The sequence below is a fragment of the Cololabis saira genome, chromosome 8 (assembly GCF_033807715.1).
Source record: "Cololabis saira isolate AMF1-May2022 chromosome 8, fColSai1.1, whole genome shotgun sequence".
NCBI lineage: Eukaryota > Metazoa > Chordata > Actinopteri > Beloniformes > Belonidae > Cololabis > Cololabis saira.
In genome coordinates this window covers 45,080,654-45,108,643 of record NC_084594.1, presented here as the reverse complement: position 1 = coordinate 45,108,643, position 27,990 = coordinate 45,080,654, and the positions used below count along the sequence as shown (strand labels likewise).

At 45.0% G+C, this 27,990-nt stretch overlaps 1 protein-coding gene across 1 annotated transcript; it reads left to right on the top strand.

Annotated features, from left to right (window-relative positions):
• The first annotated feature begins 533 nt into the window (after positions 1-533).
• On the top strand, positions 534-23,304 carry LOC133449022 (bone morphogenetic protein 7-like). The gene is made up of 7 exons (XM_061728105.1): positions 534-1,083; positions 9,387-9,564; positions 18,162-18,310; positions 19,062-19,268; positions 20,155-20,234; positions 20,317-20,427; positions 21,219-23,304. The coding sequence occupies exons 1-7, from the start codon at positions 687-689 to the stop codon at positions 21,366-21,368; spliced, it is 1,272 nt and encodes a 423-aa protein (XP_061584089.1). The 5' UTR covers positions 534-686; the 3' UTR covers positions 21,369-23,304.
• Positions 23,305-27,990: the final 4,686 nt, after the last annotated feature.

Below are 27,990 nucleotides of genomic sequence, written 5' to 3'. Positions count from 1 at the left end.
CCACCATCCCCCCTGATTGTTTTTTACAACTCGAGTACTGTACAGGACTGTCTCAGAAAATTTGAATATTGTGATTTTCTGTAATGCATTTACAAAAACAAAAATGTCATCCATTCTGGATTCATTACAAATCAACTGAAATATTGCAAGCCTTTTATTATTTTAATATTGCTGATCATGGCTTACAGCTTAAGAAAACTCAAATATCCTATCTCAAAAAATTAGAATATTCTGGGAATCTTAATCTTAAACTGTAAACCATAATCAGCAATATTAAAATAATAAAAGGCTTGCAATATTTCAGTTGATTTGTAATGAATCCAGAATGTATGACATTTTTGTTTTTTTAATTGCATTACAGAAAATAAAGAACTTTATCACAATATTCTAATTTTCTGAGACAGTCCTGTATATGTTTATGGTTCCAGCCCCCTCCCTTCCCTCCCCGGACGCGCAGCGTCCACAAAACCAGTCCCCACGTCTCCATGGATCAGTGCGCACAGATGACTCCAGACGCCGCGCCACGGCCCAAGATGAATGGATGAATGGATGAATGAACGCTGTTCTGCGGGGACGGGGGGAGGCGCGCCGTGCTCGGCCCACGTGTTCCGCTGCGCTCTCTGAAGGGACGGCGTCTCCGGCTGGATCTACCCAAAGGGAGAGCCGCGCGTAAAACCGGGCTCAGAATGTGGGCGAGCGCAGTGGCGACCGTGGCTCTGCTGCTGACCTGGGGCCAGGGCGCAGCCGCCACCCGGCTCACCTTCTACAACTCTTCCTCCGCCGAGGACGAGCTGCGCTCCAGCTTCATCCAGCGGCGCCTGCGGGGCCAGGAGCGCAGGGAGATCCAGCGGGAGATCCTCTCCGTGCTGGGGCTGCCGGCGCGGCCGCGGCCGCACCTGCGCACCAAGCACAACGCGGCTCCGACCTTCATGCTGGATCTGTACAACACCGTCTCCATGGAAACGAACCCGCCCGGGTACTCGTACTACCAGCCCGTCCTGCCCACCCGCGCGTCCGGGGCCAGCCCGCAGGACAGCCGCCTCCTGGAGGAGGCGGACACGGTCATGAGCTTCCTCAACCTCAGTAAGTGAAGCTGATTTACTATCTCTTTTTACTTTAACCAGTACTCGAGTTGTAAAAATAAATCAGGGGGGATGGTGGATTTTATCATATGGGGACAGATAATTTGTGCTGATTACAAATAATATAATATATTACAAATAATAGCAGTGACCAAAACACCTGCAGAAATACTGCAGGAATGACATAGCAGCAGTTAAATGCAGCCTTCTGTAAGCTTTAAATATCCACTGGGCTTACATCAAATACATCAAAACACAACAATAAAAAACACTTTTCTGAACTTATCAATATGACTCTGTCCTTCACAGGATAAGTAAAATGGATCACTGCAAAAACTCACAATCTTAACAAGAATATTTGTCTTATTTCTAGTTAAAATGTCTCATTTTAGTAAAAAAAAATCTCATTACACTTAAAACAAGACTCATCACTGGAAGAAAACAACAATTTTCACCTGTTTCAAGTAGATTTTTACTTGAAATAAGTAAAAAAATCTGCCAGTGGAACAAGATTTTTTTGCTTGTAATAAGAAGATAAATCTTGTCCCACTGGCAGATTTTCCTACTTACTTCTAGTGAAAATGTACTTGAAACAGGTGAAAATTGTCAAATAAGTTATTTTTCTGGTGTTATTTTTCTGGTGATGACTCTAAATATTGAAATAGCAGTAAAACCACATTCATTGATGAAATGACATAAGGGATGGAAAGGGGGGGTGGCAGTTTTACAGGGGGGATGATTTGGACCGTTTTTATTTCAGGGGGGATGCCATCCCCCCTCATCCCCCCTCATCCCCCTCAACTCCAGTACTGCTTTTAACCACTGCTCAACCAGAACCTTTGTGATATATTTTAGTGAATTCTCCTGAAAATAAGAGTTTTCCTTTAATTGCTTTTCTTTTTAAGTCAGAAGCAACTTAATCATCATTATCAAGAAACTTGATGTCATTTTGCATCTTTTACAATTCCCACGGCTGATCCCATAAAGGAACTGCCTTCCTGAATGCCAGTGTCTATGACATTTTAGTTTGGTACACTTTCTTCATTTGGTACCAGGTCCCCTCTTTCCAAGCTAAGTTCTACATGTTATGACAGCATGGATGTGTCCGATTTCCTCCCAATGCCTCCAAGGCGTTGCTGCTGTGTGTGTGTGTGTGTGTGTGTGTGTGTGTGTGTGTGTGTGTGTGTGTGTGTGTGTGTGTGTGTGTGTGTGTGTGTGTGTGTGTGTGTGTTTGTGTTTGCACGGCTTTGTTTGCATGACTATGAATGGAACATGAAGTGAACCCCCAGGGAGACTATGACTATGAGATCAGGACACAGATTGCATTTAAGCATGTTATTACTGCGGTAATCTCTGTTGGTGCAGGTGCCCGCGCGCGCATTCTTGCACATAGGTTTGTTTGAGCGATTTCTTGGAGGATGACGAGAGGTTGGGATAACTCAGACGTTATTGACTTTGTAAAAGGCAAATCTTGCTCTGTTTCCTTTGGATATCTTGTGAAATCCCCGATATTGTTGTGGAGAAGCAGAAGGAAACATGGGGAAAGTGCCAGAAGCAACTGCTGCCCTGATGCATAGACCTGGGTTATTGTTCAGTGTGCAGAAAACAGATTTCTTTTATTTCAGTCTGTAAAGAACTGAACTGATTTCTACAAATAAAGAGCCATTTGGATTAGGGTTGGGTCAAAATATCAATTTAGCAATGCATCAGGGTTATTTTCTCTAAATTCAGTGGGGTTGCTGTAGGAAACACCCACCTGTGGGTCGCACTGTACGGACGGGCCGCACTGAACGGGCCAGACTAGATGGGCCGCACCAGACCAAACCATAACCGACCGGAGTGAGCAGCAGCCTTAAAGGGGACCTACTATGGCATCTAATCCCTATTTTAAACAGGCCTTGAATGTCTTAAAAACAAGCTTTTGATTGTTTTTGCTAAATAAATTCAGCCTCTGAGCCATGTCTTTATCTTCCCCTTTCTCTGACCTCATTATCTATGCAGGATTCTGAGTGGGGGGGCTATGATAATGAGGCTCTGTGCTGATTGGCTGCCTGAATGACGCGATACACCGCTACGAAAAATGGTGGAAGCTCCGGCTGGCGGAGTTACCGTGTCCTAACACCGTGTCCTAACTGCATGCGATGAGAGCGAGCGTCAGCGACAAAATCAATTCCATTGCTTTATTTTCCACTGGACTGTCCTAACTGGCCGCAGCGACGCAGCGCGCCGTTTTGAGCTGGCCGTTTCCTGCCTCTCGCGTTGAAAGCCGGTTGAAAGCGCTGTAGGAAACGGTCACGGTTGAGGAACGGCCAGTTAGTTGAAATGAGAAGTTATCTCTATGATTCCTCCTCATTTCACTACAAAACCCTCAATAAAGTGGCAGCTGCTGGAGGGAGATGGACAGAGAGCGTCCGATGTCACGCAGTGCTACGATAGTTGGACGCTCATGCAGTTACACAGTGTTTAGTTGTGGGCGTGGTTTGCATTTTGGTTACGTAACGAAAATGCGCAGAATCTTATTGGCTCGCAGATCCACATGACACTGGACGGCTCATCCGGGCGGCTGTACAGAATCTGGTTGCTTTCCTCCTTCTCTGAGTTGGCAGGCTGAGGGGAGACCCCTTTATTTATGTTAAAGCAAGAAAAAACCTGTTTTTCATAATAGGTCCCCTTTAAGCCAGCGCCTTCAAACTTAAAAGCAGATGTGTGGCTTGATTTCGTGTTCCTGTGTAAACCTGGAACAAAGGAAAGAGACAAAAGTAAGGTGTTGTGCACACTTTGCCAGGCGGTTCTGACCTACTGTAGCAACAGGACAAACCTGTGTAACCACCTGAGCCGACACCATGCAGATGTTCTGCAGAAACCCGTCGCTAAATCCACGGATGCAAAGCAAACCCAACTGGACAGATCCCTGATGTGCAAACTGGCGCCAGGTTCTGTCCGCGCACAGAAGATAGCAGAGCTGGTGGCCAACATGTGATTCCTACTCAGCTATTACCTCTCACTTCATCTCTAACGAGTGCGCACTAGCGTCAAATGTTCAGCAGACTAGAGCCCTGCGCAAAAGCCACACAGGGAGCAATTATTTATCCCTTGTGCTGTCTTCGGGTCAAGGAAGGAGGAAGAGAAGAAGGGAGGAAAGAAGGAAGGAAGAAAGGAAGGAAGGGAGGAAGGGAGGGAGGAAGGAAGGAAGGAAGGAAGGAAGGAAGGAAGGAAGGAAGGAAGGAAGGAAGGAAGGAAGGAAGGGAGAAGGAAGGGAGAAAACAAGGAAAGAAGGAAGGAAGGGAGAAAACAAGGAAGGAAGGAAGGAAGGAAGGAAGGAAGGAAGGAAGGAAGGAAGGAAGGAAGGAAGGAAGGAAGGGAGAAAAGAGGAAGGGAAGAAGGAAGGGAGAAAACAAGGAAAGAAGGAAGGAAGGGAGAAAACAAGGAAGGAAGGAAGGAAGGAAGGAAGGAAGGAAGGAAGGAAGGAAGGAAGGAAGGAAGAAAAGAGGAAGGGAAGAAGGAAGGAGAGAGCAGGAGGAAAGAAGGAAGGAAGGAAGGGAAAAAAGAAGGAAGGAAGGAAGGAAGGAAGGAAGAATGGCCAGAGAGAGCAGGAGAAGAGAAGGAAGGAAGGGAAAAAAGAAGGAAGGAAGGAAGGAAGAAAAGAGGAAGGGAAGAAGGAAGGAAGGGAAAAAAGAAGGAAGGAAGGAAGGAAAGAAGGAAGGAAGGAAGAAAAGAGGAAGGGAAGAAGGAAGGAAGGGAAAAAAGAAGGAAGGAAGGAAGGAAGGAAGGAAGGAAGGAAGGAAGGGAGAAAAGAGGAAGGGAAGAAGGAAGGAGAGAGCAGGAGAAAAGAAGGAAGGAAGGGAAAAAAGAAGGAAGGAAGGAAGGAAGGAAGGAAGGAAGGAAGGAAGGAAGGAAGGAAGGAAGGAAGGAAGGAAGGAAGGAAGGAAGGAAGGAAGAAAAGAGGAAGGGAAGAGCAAAAGGAAGGGAAAAAAGAAGGAAGGAAGGAAGGAAGGAAGGAAGGAAGGAAGGGAGGGAGGGAGGGAGGGAGGGAGGGAGGGAGGGAGGGAGGGAGGAAGGAAGGAAGGAAGGAAGGAAGGAAGGAAGGAAGGAAGGAAGGAAGGAAGGAAGGAGAGAGCAGGAGGAAAGAAGGAACAGGAGAATTAGGTCATTTTGAACCAAAGACAGTACAAGGGTTAAAAAAAGATCTGGTACTGTTGTGTATTTCTACTTGATACTGAATCGATATCGAAGCATTTCAATCGATATCAAATCGAAACGCTATGAAATGGTGAGATTCTTAACGATACCTTAATTTAGAGGGTTTTTTTCAGTCAACACAGAAACATAGTTAGTGCAGAACATTCAGACCTTATAAGAGCATCTCATACCTGTCAGGTCATCATGAACGTTAAACTGGAATTTTTCAACCAAAGAGAACTGGAAGCTGTATCTCTAACTAATGGCAGATTCATGTGCTTCCACATCTCCTGAGTCCGATGATCACAAGGACAGAAAAAAAGCCCACAATTCCCTGCTGTGCTGATGATAGACTCCCACATTTTGCTGGCGTGACTCTTTTCTCGGTGGTCGTGAGACAATCAAGAGCGAACGGGATGGTGGTGTTTCCCGCCAAACCAGCGTGAGGGACGGCTGCCGCGGCCCGCTGGAGTCAGTGTTCAGTCACTGTTAGTGAAACGTCTGCACACATCCAGCACGCATGCACACACACTCTGTCATGAAACATCCCAAAAAGGCAGCAACTTTAACTATAACTTAAAGTTCATAAATACAACTCTTGGCATCTGTTCATCTGCTGCTGCACTCGTTGGCTGAATGTGTGTTTACGTGCATAGGCTTGATTTTTCTCACACGACTGCGACACAAAGCCCACAAGGAGAAATGCCATTGGCCTTTGCAAAATATTCTCATGTCAGGATTTACGGTCGTCCTGAGGACCAGAGGAATCATTGTAGTTAAAAAAACAACAACGCAGCAAGAAATGTTCCTCTCCTGCTAAGCTGCTCTGTGAGAGGATTATGGTGAGAATTTGTTTCACTGTGCCAGAAAGTCTCACTCACCTACTCTTTTTTTGTTGGTTTACATTCATGTGCACTTCTTGGATGGTTGTTTTTCACGCTTGTGGATGATATCATCGAGCATGTCGACACTAAAGATACTTAAGGGTTGTAAAGTAACGTAAGAGTTCACCTCCAGCCTCACTGAAGTCACACATGCCTGATGTGAACAGACGTTAATGGTGACAGGACAAGGCCACGTTCTGTTTTCTTTCCCTGAGTTACTTCTTCCAACCCCCCACGTTGATCGGTTAGGAAAAAAACAAAACAAAAACATGCACGAATGAGTTGAAATAGGTTAATAATAGCTCCATAGCTGTGTGGCCGTGCAGTGTCAGGAGTAATCTGTGGTGTTGAAATGTCTCCCAGAGGGAAGTTTGCATATCTGAGGTCTGATCTGTGCAGCTAATGGTCCCGAACGTAAACACACCAAGCCCTTACAAGCAATTATTGCTTTCATAAAATCAGCCCTCGTTCCCTTCCAGCAGTTAATTGCGGTCAAACAAATGACTAGCAGGGTTCAGAATGCAGTGTTCTTAATCCGAGTGGCATGTGTGTGTTTTTGAAGTTGTTAAAAGTGTTTTTAGACTGTGAGTCATTGTGTGTGCTGTGGAGAATGTCCTGCATCAAGAGTCCGGGTCCCGTGAGGGTCTGTGCTCTGAAGCAGCGTCGAAGCGGGGACCCAGGATGATGGCCAGGAGGATGGCCAGGACGATGGTCAGGACCATGGCCAGGATGATGACCAGGATAATGGCCAGGATGATGACCAGGACGATGACCGGGACGATGGCCAGGATGATGACCAGGACGATGGCCAGGATGATGACCAGGGTGATGACCAGGACGATGGCCAGGATGATGACCAGGACGATGACCAGGACGATGACCAGGACGATGGTTAGGACGATGACCAGGACGATCACCAGTATGATGGTCAGGACGATGACCAGGACGATGCCGATGGCCAGGGCGATGGCCAGGACGATGACCAGGACGATGACCAGGACGATGACCAGGATGATGGCCAGGATGATGACCAGGACGATGACCAGGACGATGACCAGGACGATGACCAGGATGATGGCCAGGATGATGACCAGGACGATGACCAGGACGATGGCCAGGACGATGACCAGGACGATGGCGAGGATGATGACCAGGACGATGGTCAGGACGATGACCAGGACGATGACCAGGACGATGACCAGGACGATGGTCAGGACGATGACCAGGACGATGGCCAGGACGATGGTCAGGACGATGACCAGGATGATGGTCAGGACGATGACCAGGACGATGGCCATGATGATGACCAGGACGATGACCAGGACGATCACCAGTACGATGGTCAGGACGATGACCAGGACGATGGCCAGGATGATGGCCAGGACGATGGCCAGGACGATGGCGAGGATGATGGCGAGGACGATGACCAGGACGATGGCCAGGACGATGACCAGGACGATGACCAGGACGATGACCAGGATGATGACCAGGACGATGGTCAGGACGATGACCAGGACGATGACCAGGACAATGACCAGGACGATGACCAGGACGATGACCAGGACAATGACCAGGACGATGACCAGGACGATGGCCAGGACGATGGTCAGGACGATGGTCAGGATGATGACCAGGACGATGACCAGGACGATGGCCAGGACGATAGCGAGGACGATGGCCAGGACGATGGCCAGGACGATGGCGAGGACGATGGCCAGGACGATGGCCAGGACGATGACCAGGACGATGAGATGCCGAGGACGATGGTCAGGATGATGACCAGGCTGATAGCCAGTTCAATTCAATTCAATTCAATTCAATTCAATTCTATTTGTATAGCGTCTAATACAACAGATGTTGTCTCAGAGACCCAGAACATAAAACCCTGAGCAATTATTACATAAACAATGGCAGGTAAAAACTCCCCTAGTGGGAGAAAAGCCTTAAGCCAAACAGTGGCAAGAAAAACTCCCCTTTAGGAGGGAAGAAACTAGTGGTGCGGGTTGGGGGACCGGGACTGCAGGCCAGCTCCCGAAGCTCCGGACTGCAAACATGCACAAAAGAGAAAAAAGGGGGCCAGCACAAGAGAGTACAGGAGCGATGGACAAAAACGATAGCTATGAGATACTTATAATAATTAAAAATGAAAAAGGAGAAGAGAGGAAGGGAAGAGGAGAGGAGAAGAAGGGTGAGAGGCACCGCCCAGTGGATCATGTCGGTGCCCCCTGCAGCATAGGCCTATAGCAGCATATCTACCACCAAGCTATATTTGAAACTAACTATTATAGTCTTGTTCTATAGCTGCAACTATGACTACTGACTCTAACACACTAGAGTTTACACTAACTAGAGATTTACCAACACCAACTAGAGGTTTACTAACACTAACTATAGGCTTTACTAAACAGAAAGGTTTTAAGTTTAGTTTTAAAGGTGGAGGTGGTGTCAGCCTCCTTAACCCAGATTGGAAGTTGGTTCCATAGTAACGGTTCCTGCCAGGACGATGCCCAGGATGATACCGGGTAGTATCAGCTAGCAGGAGGCCTTTAAAGGCTCCGTTCTCCTCCCTGATGGGGAGAGAGGGCCTGAGCTCACTGATGCTAATTTAAAAACAACACTGAAAAAGCGCCTGGAAGAGAGCTGTAGCTGGCTGGGGATGGGCGGGACCCCCAGCAGGTCACCGGCTACTGCTGCTCCACCTTAGCTCTGCAGTCAGAGGGAACTCACGGGAGGCTGATCAGTGTTCCCAAAAGCCCGCTGAGGCGTGGTGGTTGAGTGAAGGCGCGCAGGAACTTGTGTGGTGCGCTGCACTTAATGTGAGCGTGTTTGCAGAAGTGGACTGGCTGCTGCGGTTTTCCGGATTTGGCCTTAGCAGGCCTTGTCTTGTGGTCAGCACTTGTGTGGAACTGAAGCAGGGAGCCAAAGTCAGCCGTGGACGTGTGTTTTTCCCACACATTCACCATTCATACGGCAAGCTTGAACTAAACGATGTTTAAAAGCCCTTCACTCGTGGAAACAGGAGTCCTTCTATTTCTGACAAAGAGCTGCAGGCAGAGGAACACAAATCACAGAAAAGCCTAAACCCACAACAGTTTTGACAGATATAGCAGGACTGACTGACTGTTTTATGACTCGTGCCTTCTCTGTGTGCATGGTTTTTGCCAGCTGCGGAGTTTATCGTCGTAGTGTTTAGCCACCAGCTGTTTTTGGGGACTAATCTTTGTTTTTTTTCTCCTGCTAGTTGATCAAGATCTTCAGCATCACACACAAGAGTTTCGGTTTGACATGTCCCGTATTCCAGAGGGGGAGGCCATCACCGCCGCAGAGTTCAGGCTTTACAAAGGCTTCACGCACGAGGGCACGGAGAACCAAACCTTCAGAGTCAGCGTCTACCAGCTCCTGCAGGAGAGTCGGAGCAGGTGATGGGGCCTCTATGGTGTTCTGTGTTGGTAACCACTGCTGCTCTTTAGGTTTTATTGATCTAGTTTGTGTTAGCTCAGGCCTCCCGTGACTGTTTTTAACAAATAAGTTCTGGTTCTGTTCAGGATTCATTTGTGTTTTTCATACAGCAATCCTCTTTTCCATCATCTTTCAACACTGAGCGGTTGTAATCAAGGCTGCATGTCGTGCAGCAGAGGCATCGCTGCCCACCCGTGACCGCAGCTCACACGCTGTGCTCCCATCACAGACTACGTTTACATGCAGTCAAAATTGGGGTTAAGGTCAATATTCCGGTTACTGAAACATTCAGAATAATCTGTTTCCATGCGTGAGCTAACAGGGTTATCCCTGTTTACAGGACTGTCTCAGAAAATTAGAATATTGTGATAAAGTTGATTTGTAATGAATCCAGAATGTATGACATTTTTGCATTACAGAAAATAAAGGACTTTATCACAATATTCTAATTTTCTGAGACAGTCCTGTACCTCTGTGTGTGGTTTGTATTCGTATGGTTGCTAAACAACACCCCCCCCAGCGGCAGTGACAAACCCCCCTCTGATATCAACAAACATGCCGGCCAGAGAGGAGAGAGTTTATTTGCGGTGGTTGTGAGTGAGAGGAGCAGACCGCTCATGTAAACACAGATCTTTCCCTTCATCTTTCATCCAGGAAACTCATGATAAACATAGTTTTCAATACTTCAGATTTCTTCTTTGTTATTTTAATTTGTCGGCTGAATCGATACTGCCCCCCATGACTTCTGGTGGTACTGCTTCATTTTATTTGTACTCATAAGAACGTCAACAAGGAAAAAGACAGATGAAACCTGTGGAGTTGGTGCAGGGTTGGTGCAAAGATGGTGCAGGGGATGGTGCGGAGGGAGTATGGGGGTATTATTGTTCCTATATTATTTGTGTGTGCGTATCTCAATCTGTGTGTGTGTAATAAGATTTGTGTGTATTCACATTGGTCTGTATGACAATGACATAGGTCTGAAGTAGATGGGGTTCAGGTGTTTGCATGCAGTTTAAAAGTCCGAACGATGTCTAATATGATCAGAAACCCGATTGAACTGCTGCAGGTAAAGTACTGACTGAGAGTTACGCGCCGACTAGTGGTGTGAAGGCTGTATTGCTACTGTAGCCTGGCGTGAGCCTGTGAGTCCGAGCTCAGGGCAAAGGAGACGTTAAGTTACAGACAAATCGTTTTACACACGGATCCATTTACAGATTTGCCGCGGCAGAAGTGTGTCAAAATCCACGTGTACAAAGACAGCCAATCGAGAGCTCCCGGCTGATTTTTTACGCACACATAAATATGAATACAGACACACAAATCTTTTTACACACACACAAATGTGAATACACACAAATCTTATTACACACACACAGATTGAGATGCGCACACACAAATAATATTGGAACAATAATACCCCCATGAGGGAAGCCTCCGTCCATTTGTCTCTATTTCCAACGTTTAAAAGGCTCTTTATGGCTCTTTATGGTTTATGGTTAAATTTAGGAGTTGCCTTGATACTCACATTGTTTACACATTTATTAAAAACTAGTGCATCATCTGGGTATTTTTGCATGTGTGTATCTCTTCACATACTGCATACTAGGGGTGGGACGATACGGGTCACGGTTCAATACTGTGGCGATATGTGGCCCATGATAACGATAATATCACGATACGCGATATCTATGATATTCGATATATTGTAAGAAATTTCATCAACGATATATCACGATATATGTGACTGAAAAAGAAAAAAATACCCATAAAAAGGAAAACATCTTTAGTTATGCATTTATTCAATGCCAAAACTTCATACAATGTACAAAGAAAGTGCATTTGTATAGTTCCTCACTGCCTCCTAGTCTTTTAAATGTAAACACTGAACAGCTGGAGAAATTAAAGTGCATGAACATTAATAACATGTTTTAAATAAACCAGGACAGTGCACTGCTTTGTTTCTAATACTGAAAAGTCAGTAAGCAACTTAATTTTGCATAGTACCTCACTGCCTCCTAGTCCTGTAAATGTAAACACTGTACAGCTGGACTAATTAAAGTGCATGAACAATAGTGCGGTGACAACTGCGTAAATCCATTATGTGTGTTGTAATAAAATATCGATATTTGCCGTCAGTTTATCGATTATTTAGAGCGCAACAATATATTGCAATATTGATTTTTGTCCCCACCACTACTGCATACTGCATACTACTGCAGTGTTGCAGTATGCGGTTTGGAAAGTGCTAGACTCGTTAAGATGTTACATCACAGCACAAACTAACTTACTTCCTTCATATCAGGTTGGTGGGATAAAACTCAGCAAGCCGGGAGGATACTGGTTCAGTTTTTTGCTGCATTAACCCTTTAAAGCATTTTATAGACAATCTTTCATATTGTCCGAGTGACACATTGTTGTGGTAATCCTCCCCATGGACTCGTGTGACTTAACCCTTTTCTCCCCACTGGTTATTTGAGCTGATGTTAGCGTCACCCACACTGTTTACACAGACGTTAGCGTTAATTATAATAATCCAGCGGTTCCTCCAGAGAGGTTCTCTCACACGGTCAGACCGGCTCGGCCCCCGGGGGACCTGCAATTCTCCCAAATAGCTCTGGACCCTCATGACATCACTGTTTCTCTTAACTAGGTGGTTAGCGTGCCGTGTTTCGCTGTGACTGATACGCGTACGTGGAGTCCTCGTCTCCTCTTCTAGTTTTCCACCATCAAATTACGACAGAACCGACTCCACACGTTACCCTTCATCTGCCAAAAAACCCCAGCTCGGCCTCTGGCGGTGTCACTGAATAAACGTTGGGATTGGGTGAGGGTGGGGGATTTATAGGTCACACAATTACCCCAAATACACGGCAGCTAAGATTAGTTCCTCACGGCCCAAAGGCTCCGGGTTTCAGTGTTGACTGAGTGGGTGTTCGCTGCAAAAACTGCAAAAACTCAAAATCTTAACAAGAATATTTGTCTTATTTCTAGTTAAAATGTCTCAATTTTAGTCAAAAAAATCTCATTACACTTAAAACAAGACTCATCACTGGAAAAAAACAACAATTTTCACCTGTTTCAAGTAGATTTTCACTTAAAATAAGTAGAAAAATCTGCCAGTGGAACAAGATTATTTTGCTTCTAATGAAAAGATAAATCTTGTCCCACTGGCAGATTTTCCTACTTATTTCAAGTGAAAATTTACTTGAAACAGGTGAAAATTGTCAAATAACAGGTTATTTTTCTGGCAATGACTCTTGTTTTAAGTGTAATGAGATTTTTTGACTAAAAATTAGACATTTTAACTAGAAATAAGACAAATATTCCTGGTAAGATTTAGAGTTTTTGCAGTGTGCACACTGGAGCTGATGACCAGGTGACTGTACTGGGTTTACCCCACCTGATGACAAGTGCAAAGATTTAAAATTCACACTCAGATGAGCATTTTACGACAGATGGTTCACATCAAACATAAAGTACCCATCAGTTACATTTTTACAGAGTATAGAAATATGGAGAAACCATGACTATTTGACCAAATGTAAACTAAGATACCAAAGTGACAGGCCGAAATGCAAACGTGCACTAATCAAAGTTAGATGATGTTTCCATATCTGACAGCAGCAGGTTCATTTCTCAACACAATCTCAACATTTGCTCCGTCTGGTTTCATTTTGTTTGGCTGAAAAATACTGCTACGAGAAAGCAACTGTGCAGTTTTCAGACTCTAATCTGTACGACGGAGTATTAGGGCCAAACTAAGACAAAAAAAAAAATTGGAAATTACGAGAATAAATAATATAATGTGAATAAAGTCGTAATAGAATAAAGTCGTAATATTATGAGAATAAAGTCGTAATATTATGAGAATAAAGTCGTAATATTATGAGAATAAAGTCGTAATATTATGAGAATAAAGTCGTAATATTACGAGAATAAAGTCGTAATATTACGAGAATAAAGTCGTAATTTATGAGAACTCTAACAGGAAGAGCATCTTCTCCCTGTGTTAAAATGTTGAATATTGAGCATCTTGTGAAGTTATATTTATATATTTATAATATATTTAATATTACGACTTTATTCTCGTAATATTATGACTTTATTCTCGTAATTTTACGACTTTATTCTCATATTATCATGACTTTATTTTCGTAATTTCAATTTTTTCTTAGTTTGGCCCTAATACTCCGTCGTAAATCTGCAATATGAAGGCCTTCTAAAAGGCAACCCTGCCTTGGAATCATATTAAATCAATCACCTGGAAAAGTTTGTGTAATGAAGACGTACTTGTTACTGAGAACGTGAGAAAGGGAGTGGTTGGAGACGCTCACATGTGTTCTGAATGGTGACAAAACTTGTAAATGTGAAAGAAAAGAAGACAAAATCATGCCATAAATCTGATTCCAGACTCGTGGTAGTCAGAGCGGCTGGACTGGGCTTCTTTAGCCAACCATCTCCATATTAGGGATGGGCGGTATGGAATAAAAAATTTATCACGATCATTTCTGGCATTTATCCCGATAACGACAAAAATGACGATAAAAAAATACAAATTCAACTCCACCTTTGTAACTATAAATCTATCACCACATTCAGTCTCTGGAGCCAAATCACTGCTGTAAAAGATACTAAATACTACTAAACTACACCAATTACATTGAATTGATAAAAACCAATTAAATGAGTTACACCTGTACTGCAAAACTGTAATGATTCAGATCCTCCATGTTTGTTACACAAACACGTATCAACGGGAATTTATCTTTCTTTCTTTCTTTCTTTCTTTCTTTCTTTCTTTCTTTCTTTCTTTCTTTCTTTCTTTCTTTCTTTCTTTCTTTCTTTCTTTCTTTCTTTCTTTCTGGCTCATTTCTTTCTTTCTTTCTTTCTTTCTTTCTTTCTTTCTTTCTTTCTTTTTTTCTGGCTCATTTCTTTCTTTCTTTCTTTCTTTCTTTCTTTCTTTCTTTCTTTCTTTCTTTCTTTCTTTCTTTCTTTCTTTCTTTCTTTCTTTCTTTCTTTCTTTCTTTCTTTCTTTCTGGCTCATTTCTTTCTTTCTTTCTTTCTTTCTTTCTTTCTTTCTTTCTTTTTTTCTGGCTCATTTCTTTCTTTCTTTCTTTCTTTCTTTCTTTCTTTCTTTCTTTCTTTCTTTCTTTCTTTCTTTCTTTCTTTCTGGCTCATTTCTTTCTTTCTTTCTTTCTTTCTGGCTCATTTCTTTCTTTCAGGCTCATATCTTTCTTTCTTACCGTGGGGAATTTTCTGGACAGTATATGGTGAGCGGTAAATATCACCCATCCCTACTCCCCATCACGTGCAGCTGTGGCTGCAGACGTGGGTGTGTTATCCAGACGTGGGTGTGTTACCGGGGACAGCAGGGCTGACGAGGGTGCTAAGGGCAACACCATTGTCATGCACAGACATCCAGAAGCCGCTGCACAGACGAGCAGGCGGGAGGACAAAAGGCAGACATCTCTGATGTCTGTCAACAAAGCTATTGTCCTGAGATCTGCCCCGAAGACGAGCCGGTGTAGGTTTTCCAGAGGAATGTCCCGGGAAGGTGACGCTCACAGCAGGACGGCAGGTTCAGCAGCAGCTCAGACGCAGGTGGAGGATCAGAGGTGTCAAGTAACCAAGTATTTGTACCTTACTTAAGTAGACATTTTGGTTATCTATACTTCACTGGAGTAATTATTTTTCAGACGACTTTTTACTTTTACTCCTTACATTTTCATGCAATTATCTGTACTTTTTACTCCTTACATTTTAAAAACATCCTCGTTACTCTATTTCATTTTGGCCATTAAATAAAAACTATCCAGTTAAATTGCTCCATCCGGATAGAGTGAATTTGGTTGTGGTTGTTTCAGATGTTCTTGTCCAGTTTTGTTCTTACATCCGTTCCCTCAGATTCCTGCAACTAAACTTGGATGTACATTCCAATAAAGGTTAGGATAAATGATAACATGCCTCTGAAGTTTGACTTTTTGCACCATTACAATACTTATAGACAACTAGTCATCATATCTGCTGCTCTCTGAAACACATGTTAATGCTCAATAGTACACAGATATGCTTCTTTAATATATTTGCATTATACTAAGATACATTCATTTTCAATGGCTTTTGTCCTTAATGGCTTTTTTTCCCCTTACATTACTTTTACTTTTATACTTTAAGTAGTTTTGAAACCAGTACTTTTATATTTTTATTTGAGTAAAAAACTTGAGATGATACTTCAACTTCTACAGGAGTATTTTTAAACTCTAGTATCTATACTTCTACCTGAGTAATGAATGTGAATACTGAAGACACCTCTGATGAGAGTGGTTGAGAGTTGTTGAGAATGCAAAGCTAAAATGACTTCATTATAATAGGTTTTGTTCCCACCTGCACAACAGAGGCCAATATGTCCTCACTGTTGGAGAATATAACCTGTCAGGTATAAAAGAAAGCTTGGCACAGACCAGAGGCAGGAGCGAACTAAGCGTCTGCTCAGGCCCCGTGACCACTAGGGGGCCCCCAAGAGTTACAAATAAAAATACAATTATTTGTACATAAATACACATATTGACGAGGTACTGTTTAACTAAGTTGAGTGATTGTAATTATAGTTCTAGTTTTTGTAGTACTTTGTTGTTGCACATTACTGTTGCAGTTAATTTAAATCCAAAAATAAAGTAGATAATGTGTTTACAGTAAATGTTTATAAATGATCTATTTGATTATTTTGTTTCTTTTAGTAGCCTACACTGTAGATGACACTCAGTATCACTTAGTACTATATCACTTTAAATATTCAGTGTAAATCAACCCCAGGCCGCTCTTGTAGCTGAATTTGCTCCATTTCAGATTAAAAACCATAGATGGTAAAAACCTGCCAGGCTGACAGTAGATGATGGAAACAACTCTGCTGCAACTGTGACCTTTGACCTTTGACCTGTTGCTTCTCTGTGTGGCCAGTAGGGGCAGTTGCTGACTTTGATCAATATTCATTGAAAGATTTTTCTGCAAGTTTGTTAATCTGTTGTTGCTTCCATGGTCTTAATCCCTGTGGATTACAATCTAACTACAACAAAAAGTTCTTCCATCTAGTTTTACAAGTGTATTTGTAATGACAGGGAAGAACATGAAATAAGTTTATAGTGGGTGTGTGAATGATCAATAATCAGTATTATTGGCAGTAATAGAGGGCCCCAAAATCACATTTAGCTTAGGGCCCCGTGGAGGCTTGGGCCAGCCCTGCCACAGACGGCACACGGAAAACTACGTTTCCCGCCTTTAGTCTGGTCTTTGCGCCGGTAAATTGAACTCATGTGTCTAAGAAATGATCAACCTTCCCCAGTTTGGTGATCAGCAGAGGTGGTAGTAACGAGTTCATTTACTCCGTTACATTTACTTGAGTAAGTTTTGGGAAATGTTGTACTTTTAGGAGTAGTTTTGAATCACTATACTTTTTACTTTTACTTGAGTAGATTTGTGAAGAAGAAACTGTTCCTCTTACTCCGCTACATTAGGCTACGTTGAGCTGTTACTTTTCTTTTATCCCTTTTATCCGCGTACGCGTCAATCTCATGACATCACTGGGTGATTCTTTGGGAAAAATGTTTGTTTTTGCATGTTTTGTCACATTTACACAGACTCAAACACACACAGAGTTTCTATGAGTTCATGTTTGTTCTAGTTCTGCTGGTTAAAAAAGAAAAGTACAAAGGCTTGAAATTGTGCTACTTGTGCTTAATTTATTTTTGTATTCTTTTATTATTTATTAAAGTACTTGAATTTACTTTAAGCTTATTTTAATTTAAGCTATTTTTAATTTTTTATTAATTTTAATTTATTTTATTATTTTATTGATTTAATTTGCCTGAAGATGATTATTTTGTACTTTTGTCAGTTTGAAAGGTTGTGTTAAAAAAATAAATCAGACGTTACTCAACAGTTACTCAGTACTTGAGTAGTTTTTTCACCAAGTATTTTTTACTTTTACTCAAGTAATTATTTGGATGACTACTTTTTACTTCTACTTGAGTCATATTATTCTGAAGTAACAGTACTTTTACTTGAGTACAGGTTTTGGCTACTCTACCAGCCCTGGTCATCAGTCATGTGTTAGCTGATTGGAGCGTGCTGTGATCGTAGCGTGGATGTTCCCGGAGGACGGAGCTAGAAGGATCTCACATCCATCCAGTGCACGTGCATTTGCCAAAACGACACAAAACATCTTGAGCTAATACTTCACTTTTATTATTACAGGACCACACATGTAGTTGAGCATTTTTGTTCATGTTTTCGCTGATTAAATACTGATTGATACAATTTCCAGTCAATTCTTTTCCTCTGGATATCATGTTTCTGTCAAAGAGGCCTTTGTTTGAATCCATTTTACTGAGCTTGGTAAACAGTCGTTTTTCATTTTGTGTAACGTTTGTGGGGAAACATGGAGAGATGGAGATTTCAGCGTGGAGCCAAACATGCATACTTCATCCAGAAACTGTTTTGACACCGGGTGCTTTTAGCTTGGAAAGCCCTTGAACTGGTTTACTTGTCGTCGTGTCTGCAGTGAGGTGGAGCTGCTGCTGCTGGACCAGCGGGACGTGTGGGCGTCACAGGAGGGCTGGCTGGTGTTCCACCTCACCGCCGCCAGCACGCTCTGGCCGGGCAGCCCCGAACAGACCGTCAGCCTGCACGTGGTTCTCCAGGACAGTTCTGGTTGGTATTACACCACAGGGTGGTTTAAATCCTAAGGCTTACTCATTAAATTCAGCGGTTAATAACAGTGCGTTCTGTTTATCTCGAAGGTGTGACGTCCGAATGACGTCACACCTGAGTGGACAATGTTCAAAAATAATAAAAAAATAAATCTTGTTCACCTCAACCCTCTATGGAAGAGTATTAGGGCCAGGCAGGAGAAAAATAAAAATAATATTTTAGAAGAGGAAGATTTTTTTTTCATCATGCACTTTGAGAAAAAAGTTGAAAAGTCTAGTGTCACTGTCACTGTACTGTATGGTGTTGTTGTACTGTAAGTACTTTTTACCTGCAAACAAATCTACACTGCAAAAACTCAAAATCTTACCAGGAATATTTGTCTTATTTCTAGTTAAAATGTCTAATTTTTAGTCAAAAAATCTCATTACACTTAAAACAAGAGTCATTACCAGAAAAATAACTTGTTATTTGACAATTTTCACCTGTTTCAAGTACATTTTCACTTGAAATAAGTAGGAAAATCTGCCATTGGGACAAGATTTATCTTCTCATGACAAGCAAAAAAATCTTGTTCAACTGGCAGATTTTTTGCAGTGTATACTTTTGGGTATCAATAAAGTTACCTTACCTTACCTTATCCTGAGGTGGCGGTAAGCTGGGACTTCAGCCGTACAGGCTGTTGTTCCAGTTCAGACTCATGGCTCGGTACTGTGCAGATGAGACGTCCCGTAACCTGTGTGTCTCCCTGCAGGCCGGCGGAGCAGAGCCAGCGCTGCGGGGCTGCTGACGGGCAGCGGGCCCAAGGACAAGCAGCCCTTCCTGGTGGTGTTCTTCAAGGCCGGAGGGGTGCGGTTCCGCAGCGTCCGCTCGGCCCACGGGCACAAGGGCCGCCAGTCCAACCGCTCCAGAGCACAGAAGGCTGTCCAGGAGGCCATGAAGGTGGCCGAGACTGCAGCAGGTGCACAACACTTCAACACGCATCACTATATTCAAGATTTTGTCAGATGTAGGCCTATTTGACATTCGTTTGGAGCCATCACCCCAGATAGCCATTTTTGGAATACCACCGGATTTGGGACTTTTGACCGCAAACAGTCTAGAATGGCAGCATTTACCACACTGATAGCAAGACGTAGAATATTGTTGGGGTGGAAATCCCCAAAGCTCCTTCTATTGCCTTATGGCTCAAAGATATTATGGATTTCTTAAAATTGGAAAAAATAAACTTTACAATTAAAGGTTCATTAGAAAGGTTCTTCTCGAGCTGGCAATCATTTATTACTTATTTTGAAAAGTATTTCCAAAGGACTGAGCTGATGTCTTTGTTTTTCATTGTTTTTCTATCCCTAATAATAGTAACAGCCTAATTACTAATACATTGGTATATAACTCTGGGGGTGATATATGCCAACATTCCGACTCAAGTGTTTACTAGTATAACTTGTGACTACTACTGGAATTGCTAATCATTGATCTAAGAAATAATTATTAATCTCTAGATAACCCATTTCGTTTTCATTTTATTTTCTTATTTAAGTTTACATTCATTGCACTACTACTACTACTTTTTGTTTTGTCACTATATTACTATCTTTTTATTTTTTTAAATTTGTATTATTATTATTTAGGTATTTTATTTTTTCTATTTTTTTACTATTCCCAAGGGAAAATTAATGACGATAACTGTGGGGGGAGGGATGGGGAGAGGGAGGGGAAAAAAAAAAAAAAGGTATGTTCATCTGTTTTGCCCTGTATTGTGGAAACAGTCTGCCAATAAAAACATATATCAAAATGCATCACCACCGTTATCTAAAGCCATGTGCCAGCTCACCTTTTATTGTCAGTTTCAGACAACGTGGTGTTCTCTAAAGAGGGATGCAAGAAGCGTGAGCTGTACGTCAGCTTTAGAGACCTGGGGTGGCAGGTAAGACTTTTCAGCATCTTATACGTACATGTTCAGAAATGACAATCAACTAATGCCTTGCTTGTGGGTTTCCTCTGACCAGGACTGGATCATAGCCCCGGAGGGCTATGCAGCGTATTACTGCGAGGGCGAGTGCGCGTTCCCTCTCAACTCGTACATGAACGCTACCAATCATGCTATTGTGCAAACTCTGGTAAGAGTCCACGCCACCCGGTCCAAGGCCTTCACTTATAGTTTATAGTTTTATTTGGATCCCCATTAGCCACAGCAAAACTGCAGCTGTTCTTCCTGGGGTCCCACACATAATACACAGTACATTACAACAAAACATTAAAAGCAAACCTAAAGAGGTATCATATAAAAAAGAAAGGAAAAAACAGAAAAAAGTAATTCCGTTTATTCCTTATAACATCAACAAATGCAAACCATGTATAGTTATCAAAGTTTACACCAATTAATAAATATTCATTTATTTATATTATCTATCTATCTATCTATCTATCTATCTCTCTCTCTCTCTCTCTCTCTATATATATATATATATATATATATATGTATGTATATATATATATATATATATATATATATATATATATATATATATATATATATATAAACATATGTACATACCGTATATACAGGACAAAAAATGTGAATATTCTGGGAATCTTAATCTTAAACTGTAAACCATAATCAGCAATATTAAAATAATAAAAGGCTTGTAATATTTTTGTTGATTTGTAATGAATCCAGAATGTATGACATTTTTGTTTTTTTAATTGCATTACAGAAAATAAAGAACTTTATCACAATATTCAAATTTTCTGAGACAGTCCTGTAATGTTTGTATGCTTATATTATGCTGCTGTAATGCTGGTGTGATTCCGAATAATAGAAAAAAGAGAAAAGAAAAGCGATTTGATTTGATTTGATTTGATTTGATTTGATTTGATTTGATTTGACCTGTACTTCCTCTTGCTACAGGTGCACTTCATCAACCCGGAGACGGTGCCCAAGCCCTGCTGCGCCCCCACGCAGCTGCACGGCATCTCCGTGCTGTACTTCGACGACAGCTCCAACGTCATCCTCAAGAAATACCCCAACATGGTGGTCCGAGCCTGCGGCTGCCACTGACCGCTCACACGGCCCTGATGCTTCCAGGACTCGCCAGTCTTTGGCAGACGTGGAGAAACCAGAGAGAGGACGTGATTGACCGCGTGTCTAAGACGACGCAGCTCTTACCACGGAAGAAGCTTTTATCTGGGGAGTCTGGTTTTTTACCAGTAACAGCTGATCTGGCCCAGACAACAACCACAGCCCAGTGGGAAGAGACCACAGAGAGACTCAACAACAGATTTTAGTTTGTTTTTGTTTGAGTATAATTGTAAAAAGTTCATTGAGAAGACGTTTTGTAGTGTAGGGATACTTCTTAAGTACAAAACAAAGATGCATTACTAAAAACATCCTGCAACAAGGCCACAGCATGTTTGCAGGGATGGAATCATGTGCAACACATATCTGCAAATGATCATGTCTTTGTTTGGTAATGTGCTTTTGGTAACTGATGTCCCGTAAACCTGTAGAGCTGCGTCCTGTGTTTGAACCGGAGCGCCGTAGGTTGAAGATGATCTAAACCAGCTTGGATGGACCTGGTTAGCTGTAGTAGTTCTACGATTCATGGGCCAGGCCGTTCCTGGACACAGAGAGATGCAGACCTGGGGCCGGATTCACCAATATGTTCTTAAGAACTATCTTAAGAAATGTCTTAAGATCTAAAATGAAGAAGTTCATAAGAAAGTTCTTAAGTACAATTCCTCAATATTTTCTTAAGAACCGTCTTAAGAACTGTCATTTCTTACGAATTTCTTATTTTTCCTTTTTAAGAACTTCTTAAAATATGGCTGTATCCGAAATGGCATACTAAGTACTACATGCTACATACTGCATCAGTATGTACTGTATACTGCATACTACATTAAGGATTCAGTAGCCGCTCCAGCAGACCGTTCACACAGCAGTAGCAGCCAAGTATCACGGAATTATATTATATTATATTATATTATATTATATTATATTATATTATATTATATTATATTATATTACATTATATTGTATTACATTATATTATATTATATTATATTACATTATATTGTATTATATTATATTATATTATATTTTATTATTATTCATTTCATTATATTCAGTCGATACACCTGAAGCGAGACTTCACTACACCGATGCATCGCTAAATGTGTTGAAAAAGGTTTATATTAGAGTTTTACCTTTTCACAGAAGAAATTTTAAGACAGGTCAAGGTTTCTTAAAGTTAAGAAAAAAGTCAAGAATAAATTTGAGAACTTTTATTTCAAGAATACCATTTATTCTTTTTTCTTAAGAAGAAAGTTGAGAAAATACTTAAGAACTTTTTTGGAGAATATGACTTCTTCTCTTTTTTTTCTTAAGACTGAACTTAAGAAAAAAATTACACTTAAGAAGATTTTTTTTCTTCAGAAGGTTTTGTGAATCCGGCCCCTGTACTGTAAACTGGAATGATGCATGAAAGTCAGCAGGATATCTGTGACTCCTCGTCAGGAGGTGGACGTCAGAGCACACCAAATATTGTTGGAATATAAACCAGACCGACAAACATTGTTAGAAAGAGGCAGATGGTTTGTTTTTGATTCATCAACAACCATAACGGTGGTTTTCAAATCCTTTCGGCTTATAAATGTATGGTTTATAAAACATGATCAATTGATTGTTGGATTCAAGGCTGGACGCATTTATTTCTCTGACTTGTTTCTCAAGTTAAAGATTGCATCTGTGTATGCAGAACGTGCAGTAACTGGGTGTCTATAAAAACCTGTTTTAAATATTAAACAAATGTTCATATTGTCAGCAAAATAAAATGCTATTTAATGCATGGGTCTCCCCACTTGTAATAAGTTAAACGTGCTGCTTTAATGGGTTGATTCGTGAAAGTCAGCTGTAGGTGGCGCTAAATCTCCAGCGAGAACAGGAGAAGTGAACATGAAAAACTTCCTGAGACGGCGTAGGGGAGGACCAGCTGTGGAGAAATGAACACGACTGAAAGTTCCCGTGCATTTGACGGCATTTGTTCGCTGCACTTGTTTCTGTTGCACGTAGTACTGGAGTTGAGGGGGGATGAGGGGTGATGAGGGGTGATGGCATCCCCTCCTGAAATAAAAACGGTCCAAATCATCCCCCCCTTTCCATCCCTTATGTAATTTCATCAATGAATGTGGTTCTATTTCGTCCCTACTGACCGCCAGGCGGTGCTGTAAGCACTGGATATCTCCCCTCGCGCATGCGCATGTCGAGTACAATACCAACAATGTCACGTCACCCGTGACCCCTGCATGACCCCCGGAAGGGGTATATCTTCCGGGGTCAAGCATGGGATCGGCTCCTCATTCTTCTCGCATCGCGCTGAAGTACAGGACGGAAATAGAAGGCTGGTTGAAAGCTTCTTCCTTTCCTCCCTAAAACCGCCGGCCTCTGTGCAGCTTCGTGCCGTAAGGTAGGAGTAACGATCTCTGTCGTCCTCCGAGAGGCTGTGGCCACGCGGTATTTATTGGTATTTATTGGTGTTCGTTGCGGCGGCGGCGGCGTCTCCCCGCCCCGCCCCCCTGGGCCAGCTGGCAGAAGGTAAGCTGTTGGCTGCGCCCGACACCTGAATATTCTGTGCAGTTATTTTTTCTGCAAAAAAAAAAAAAAAAAAAGACAGAAAGGGATTATTTTTTTTTTCTAAAAAAAAAAAAAAACACCTTTTTTTGTCCTTCTTACAGCCGTGGTGAAGGCCACGCCCCTCTCCCACCGGCACACTTGTGGTGACGGCAGCGTTTCGCTCCCTCTCCCACTTTATTAAAGTGACAACATTATTTTTTTCCTTGCAGATTATTTTTTCTTTAAAAAAAAAAAATATAAGAAAGGGAAAGAACAGCGCCTTTTTGCCTGTTTTGCGGCCGTGGTGACGGCAGCGTTTCCGCTCCCTCTCCCACCGGCTCGTTCAGGGTGACGGCAGCATTTGCTCCCTCTCCCACTTACTGATGTGATATTGTTATTTTTCCTTGCAGTTATTTTTTATTTTTTTCTCTTGAAAAAAAAAAAGGAAAAGAAACAAGAGAGCATTGTTCTCTTCTTTTTGAGTAAAGACGCCTTTTTTGCCTTTTCTCATAGCCGTGGTGACGGCAGCGTGGCCCTCCCCTCTCCCGCCGGCATATTGGCGGTGACGGCAGCGTGCTCGCTGTGGTGACGGCAGCGTTTCCGCTCCCCTCTCCCACTGACACACCCATATTGACGGTAGCGTGGCTGCTCCCCTCTCCCACCTGCATATCGGTGGTGACGGCAGCGTGCTCGCTGTGGTGACGGCAGCGTTTCCGCTCCCCTCTCCCACTGACACACCCATATTGACGGTAGCGTGGCTGCTCCCCTCTCCCACCTGCATATCGGTGGTGACGGCAGCGTGCTCGCTGTGGTGACGGCAGCGTTTCCGCTCCCCTCTCCCACTGACACACCCGTATTGACGGTAGCGTGGCTGCTCCCCTCTCCCACCTGCATATCGGTGGTGACGGCAGCGTGCTCGCTGTGGTGACGGCAGCGTTTCCGCTCCCCTCTCCCACTGACACATCCGTGCTGACGGTAGCGTGGCCCTCCCCTCTCCCGCCTTCATATTGGTGGTGACGGCAGCGTGCTCGCTGTGGTGACGGCAGCGTTTCCGCTCCCCTCTCCCACCGACACCTACGTGGTGACTGCAGCGCGTCCGCTCCCCTCTCCCACCGGCACATCCGTGGTGACGGCAGCGTGACCGCTCCCACCGACACATTCGTGTGGACGGCAGCGTGTCCGCTCCTCTCTCCTGCCAGCACATCCGTGGTGACGGCAGCGTGTCCGCTCCCTCTCCCACCGGTCCCTGTGATGGAGCGTTCATGCCCAGGGTGCATGGCCGCCCTGGATCCTGCGGTTGACCAGGACCTCTGCGTGTCATGCCTGGGCCCTGAGCAGCCGGGGCCGTCGGCCAGCCTCCCCTCATCCCAGCCGCAGTCTTCTCTGAAGCGATCGGCAAAGAGAGTGGTGGGGGCCCCCAAACAACGGCGGATGACGAGCCAGCTCTCCTCGAAGGTAGATCGCTTGGCTGCCGACATGGAGCAGATGAAGGCGCTCCTCCTCAATCTGCAACCTGGTACTGGCCAGGTGGAACCTGCCATGCCAGAGTTTGCTCTGGGGTCGCCACCGCCGCTGCCAGAGGACGCCATCTCCACTGCAGCCTCGGCGAGCCACTTCAACGTGCCATCAGGGGACCCGGCCTCACAGCGCTCGGGGTTCTCCTCGCATTCATCTGCCCAGAGCTCTCGGGAGGGGACGGATTGTTCCTCCGTGGAGAGCGTGATCCGCACTGCCCTGGCACACTTGCAGCTGGATGCACCGCGTGTGGAGGTGGCCTCTAGCGCCTTCCACAGGCGCAATCCTTCTCCGGTGGAATTCACCATTCCGCCGTCGTCGGATTTTTTGAGGGAGCTGCACTCATGCTGGAGAGATGTCACAGCCCTCTCCAGGCTGACAGCTGATGACCGCGCTCTGACGGCGATGGAGGACGCGGCAGTGGCTGGTCTCCACCACATGCCCCCCATCGAGCCCTCCATTGCAGCGCTGATAGTGGCTCCTGATGAGGCTCTGAAGCCAGATCCCAAGTGCCCCTATACCCAGTGTAGGGTTACTGATGGGCATATTGGTAAGACTTATGACACAGCGGCGCGCATCGGCCGGCTGGGGAACACCCTTTCTCATCTGCTACTGGCTCTCTCCACCTCCCTGCAGGGTGCACAGGTGGACGGTTCCACACGGGACTTGTGTGATGTGTCCCTACAGGCTTTTGCCTCCCAGACGAGGGAGCTGGGGCGGCTGATGTCCACCCTGGTGCACACGCGCCGTCATGTCTGGCTGGCGCAGTCACCCCTGACAGAGACTGCTCGCAGGGCTCTTCGTCAGGCACCGGCAGAACCGGGGGAGCTGTTTGGGGCAACTGCCCTGGAAGCTCTGGACCGCACCGCCCTGGCCGATGAGACCAGGCAGCGACTGGTGCACCTTCACAGGAGGGCGCCCGCTTCCAGTACACCGAGGGGTCCTTCTTCCGCCCCTGGACGTCGCCCCCAACCACCTGCCCACGGGAGCCAGCGCAGCTCCCAATGGCCCGTTGGACAGCCTGCCGGGGGCTTTCGCCCCCCTGTGCGCGGACCGCCCCGGCAGAGTCTGGGTGTTGACCTCGACCATCGCCCCCCCGGCACGTCTAGAGGCCGGGGGAGACGACGCTAGGGCCACGGGGCCGGTCGTCGGCTGCTTTTCCCGGCAGCAGCTCAGTTACTGGGCTGCCTGCTCATCGGGGCCCGGGTGGTTTCCACCCTAGCCCAGGGGTACGTATTGCAGTTCCGACACCGGCCTCCTACCTCCAGCCGGGTTGAGATGACCATCGTCAGAGACCCGGCAAACATTCTGGCCCATCATAGCACCATCATGCCGGTGGACCCCCCGCCGCGGCCTGGGGGTTCTACTTGAGCTACTTTCTCATCAGCAAGAGAGAAGACGGACGTCGTCCCATCTTGGCCCTGAGGGACCTCGACGAATACGTGAAGGTCCTGCCCTTCCGGAGGCTTGACCACAGCAGATGCTCTGCGTTGGTCAGGAGGAAGTGGTTTGCAACTGTGGACCTACAGGGCGCTTGTTTCACGTGCCGGTCGTGGCACGTCACCGGTGGTTCCGGGGGTTCGCCTACCGGGGCCACCGTTGTCGGTTCAGGGTGCTCCTGTGCGGACCCTCCCTGTCACCGAGGATTTTTTCACCAGGTGCGTGGTGGCAACCCTTGCCCCTCTTATACCTTTGGGCCTGCTGTCGCTACGCCCCCTGCAATGTGCAGCCCTCGCCTGGATGGCAAGACGCACAGGCGCAGGCTGGTCAGGGTTTCGCAGGTGTGTGTCAATACCCTTGCACCCTGGAAAGACGGGACATTCCGGCTGAGGGGTGTGCCCTTAGATGCTGTCCCCTCCCTGCCGGGAGGCTGTCATCAGTGGTCCTCCCGGGTCCGCACGCGCCGCATCAACGTGCTGGAGCTCTGGGCTCTGCACTTCACACTAACATTTTTTTTTGCAACTCCTGTGGGGGGGGGGGGGCACGTGCCGGGTCAGTCAGACAGTGTGTCCACTGTTCCTTGATCGGCCACCAGAGGGGGCCCCGACTCTGCACAGCTGCTGCAGGTGTCCTGGGGCCTCCTAGCGTGGACAGCTCCTCGCCTGCCCGGCCTTCGGGCGATGTTCCTGCCTGGAGACAGAAACCGGGTGACGGACTTCCTCTCCCGGCGCAAGCCGCCTTTGCAGAGGGTCCTCCAGAGGGCTCACGGGCTCCTCTTGGTGGCCCCCTTCCGACCGGGGAAACGTAGTTTCCACTGCTGCGGAGGCTCTGCTGCGACACGACATGACGCCCCCCAGAGGGACCGTCTTTTCCAGCCGGGGATTCAGGTTTTGCACCCCGACCCCGTCGTTTTTGGCTCTGAGTCTGGCCGCTGCGGCGCCCGACCCATTGTTGTCAAGCTGTCCTGAACCCGTCAGGGCTGGCATCTCGAATGCCCATGTGCCTCCCACCCGCCTCTGGTATGAGTGCGAGTGGGGGAGATTCTCTGCCTGGTGTGCAGACGGGGCAGAGGACCCTGTTCTTTGCCCCGTGGCCACGATCCTGGGGTTCCTTT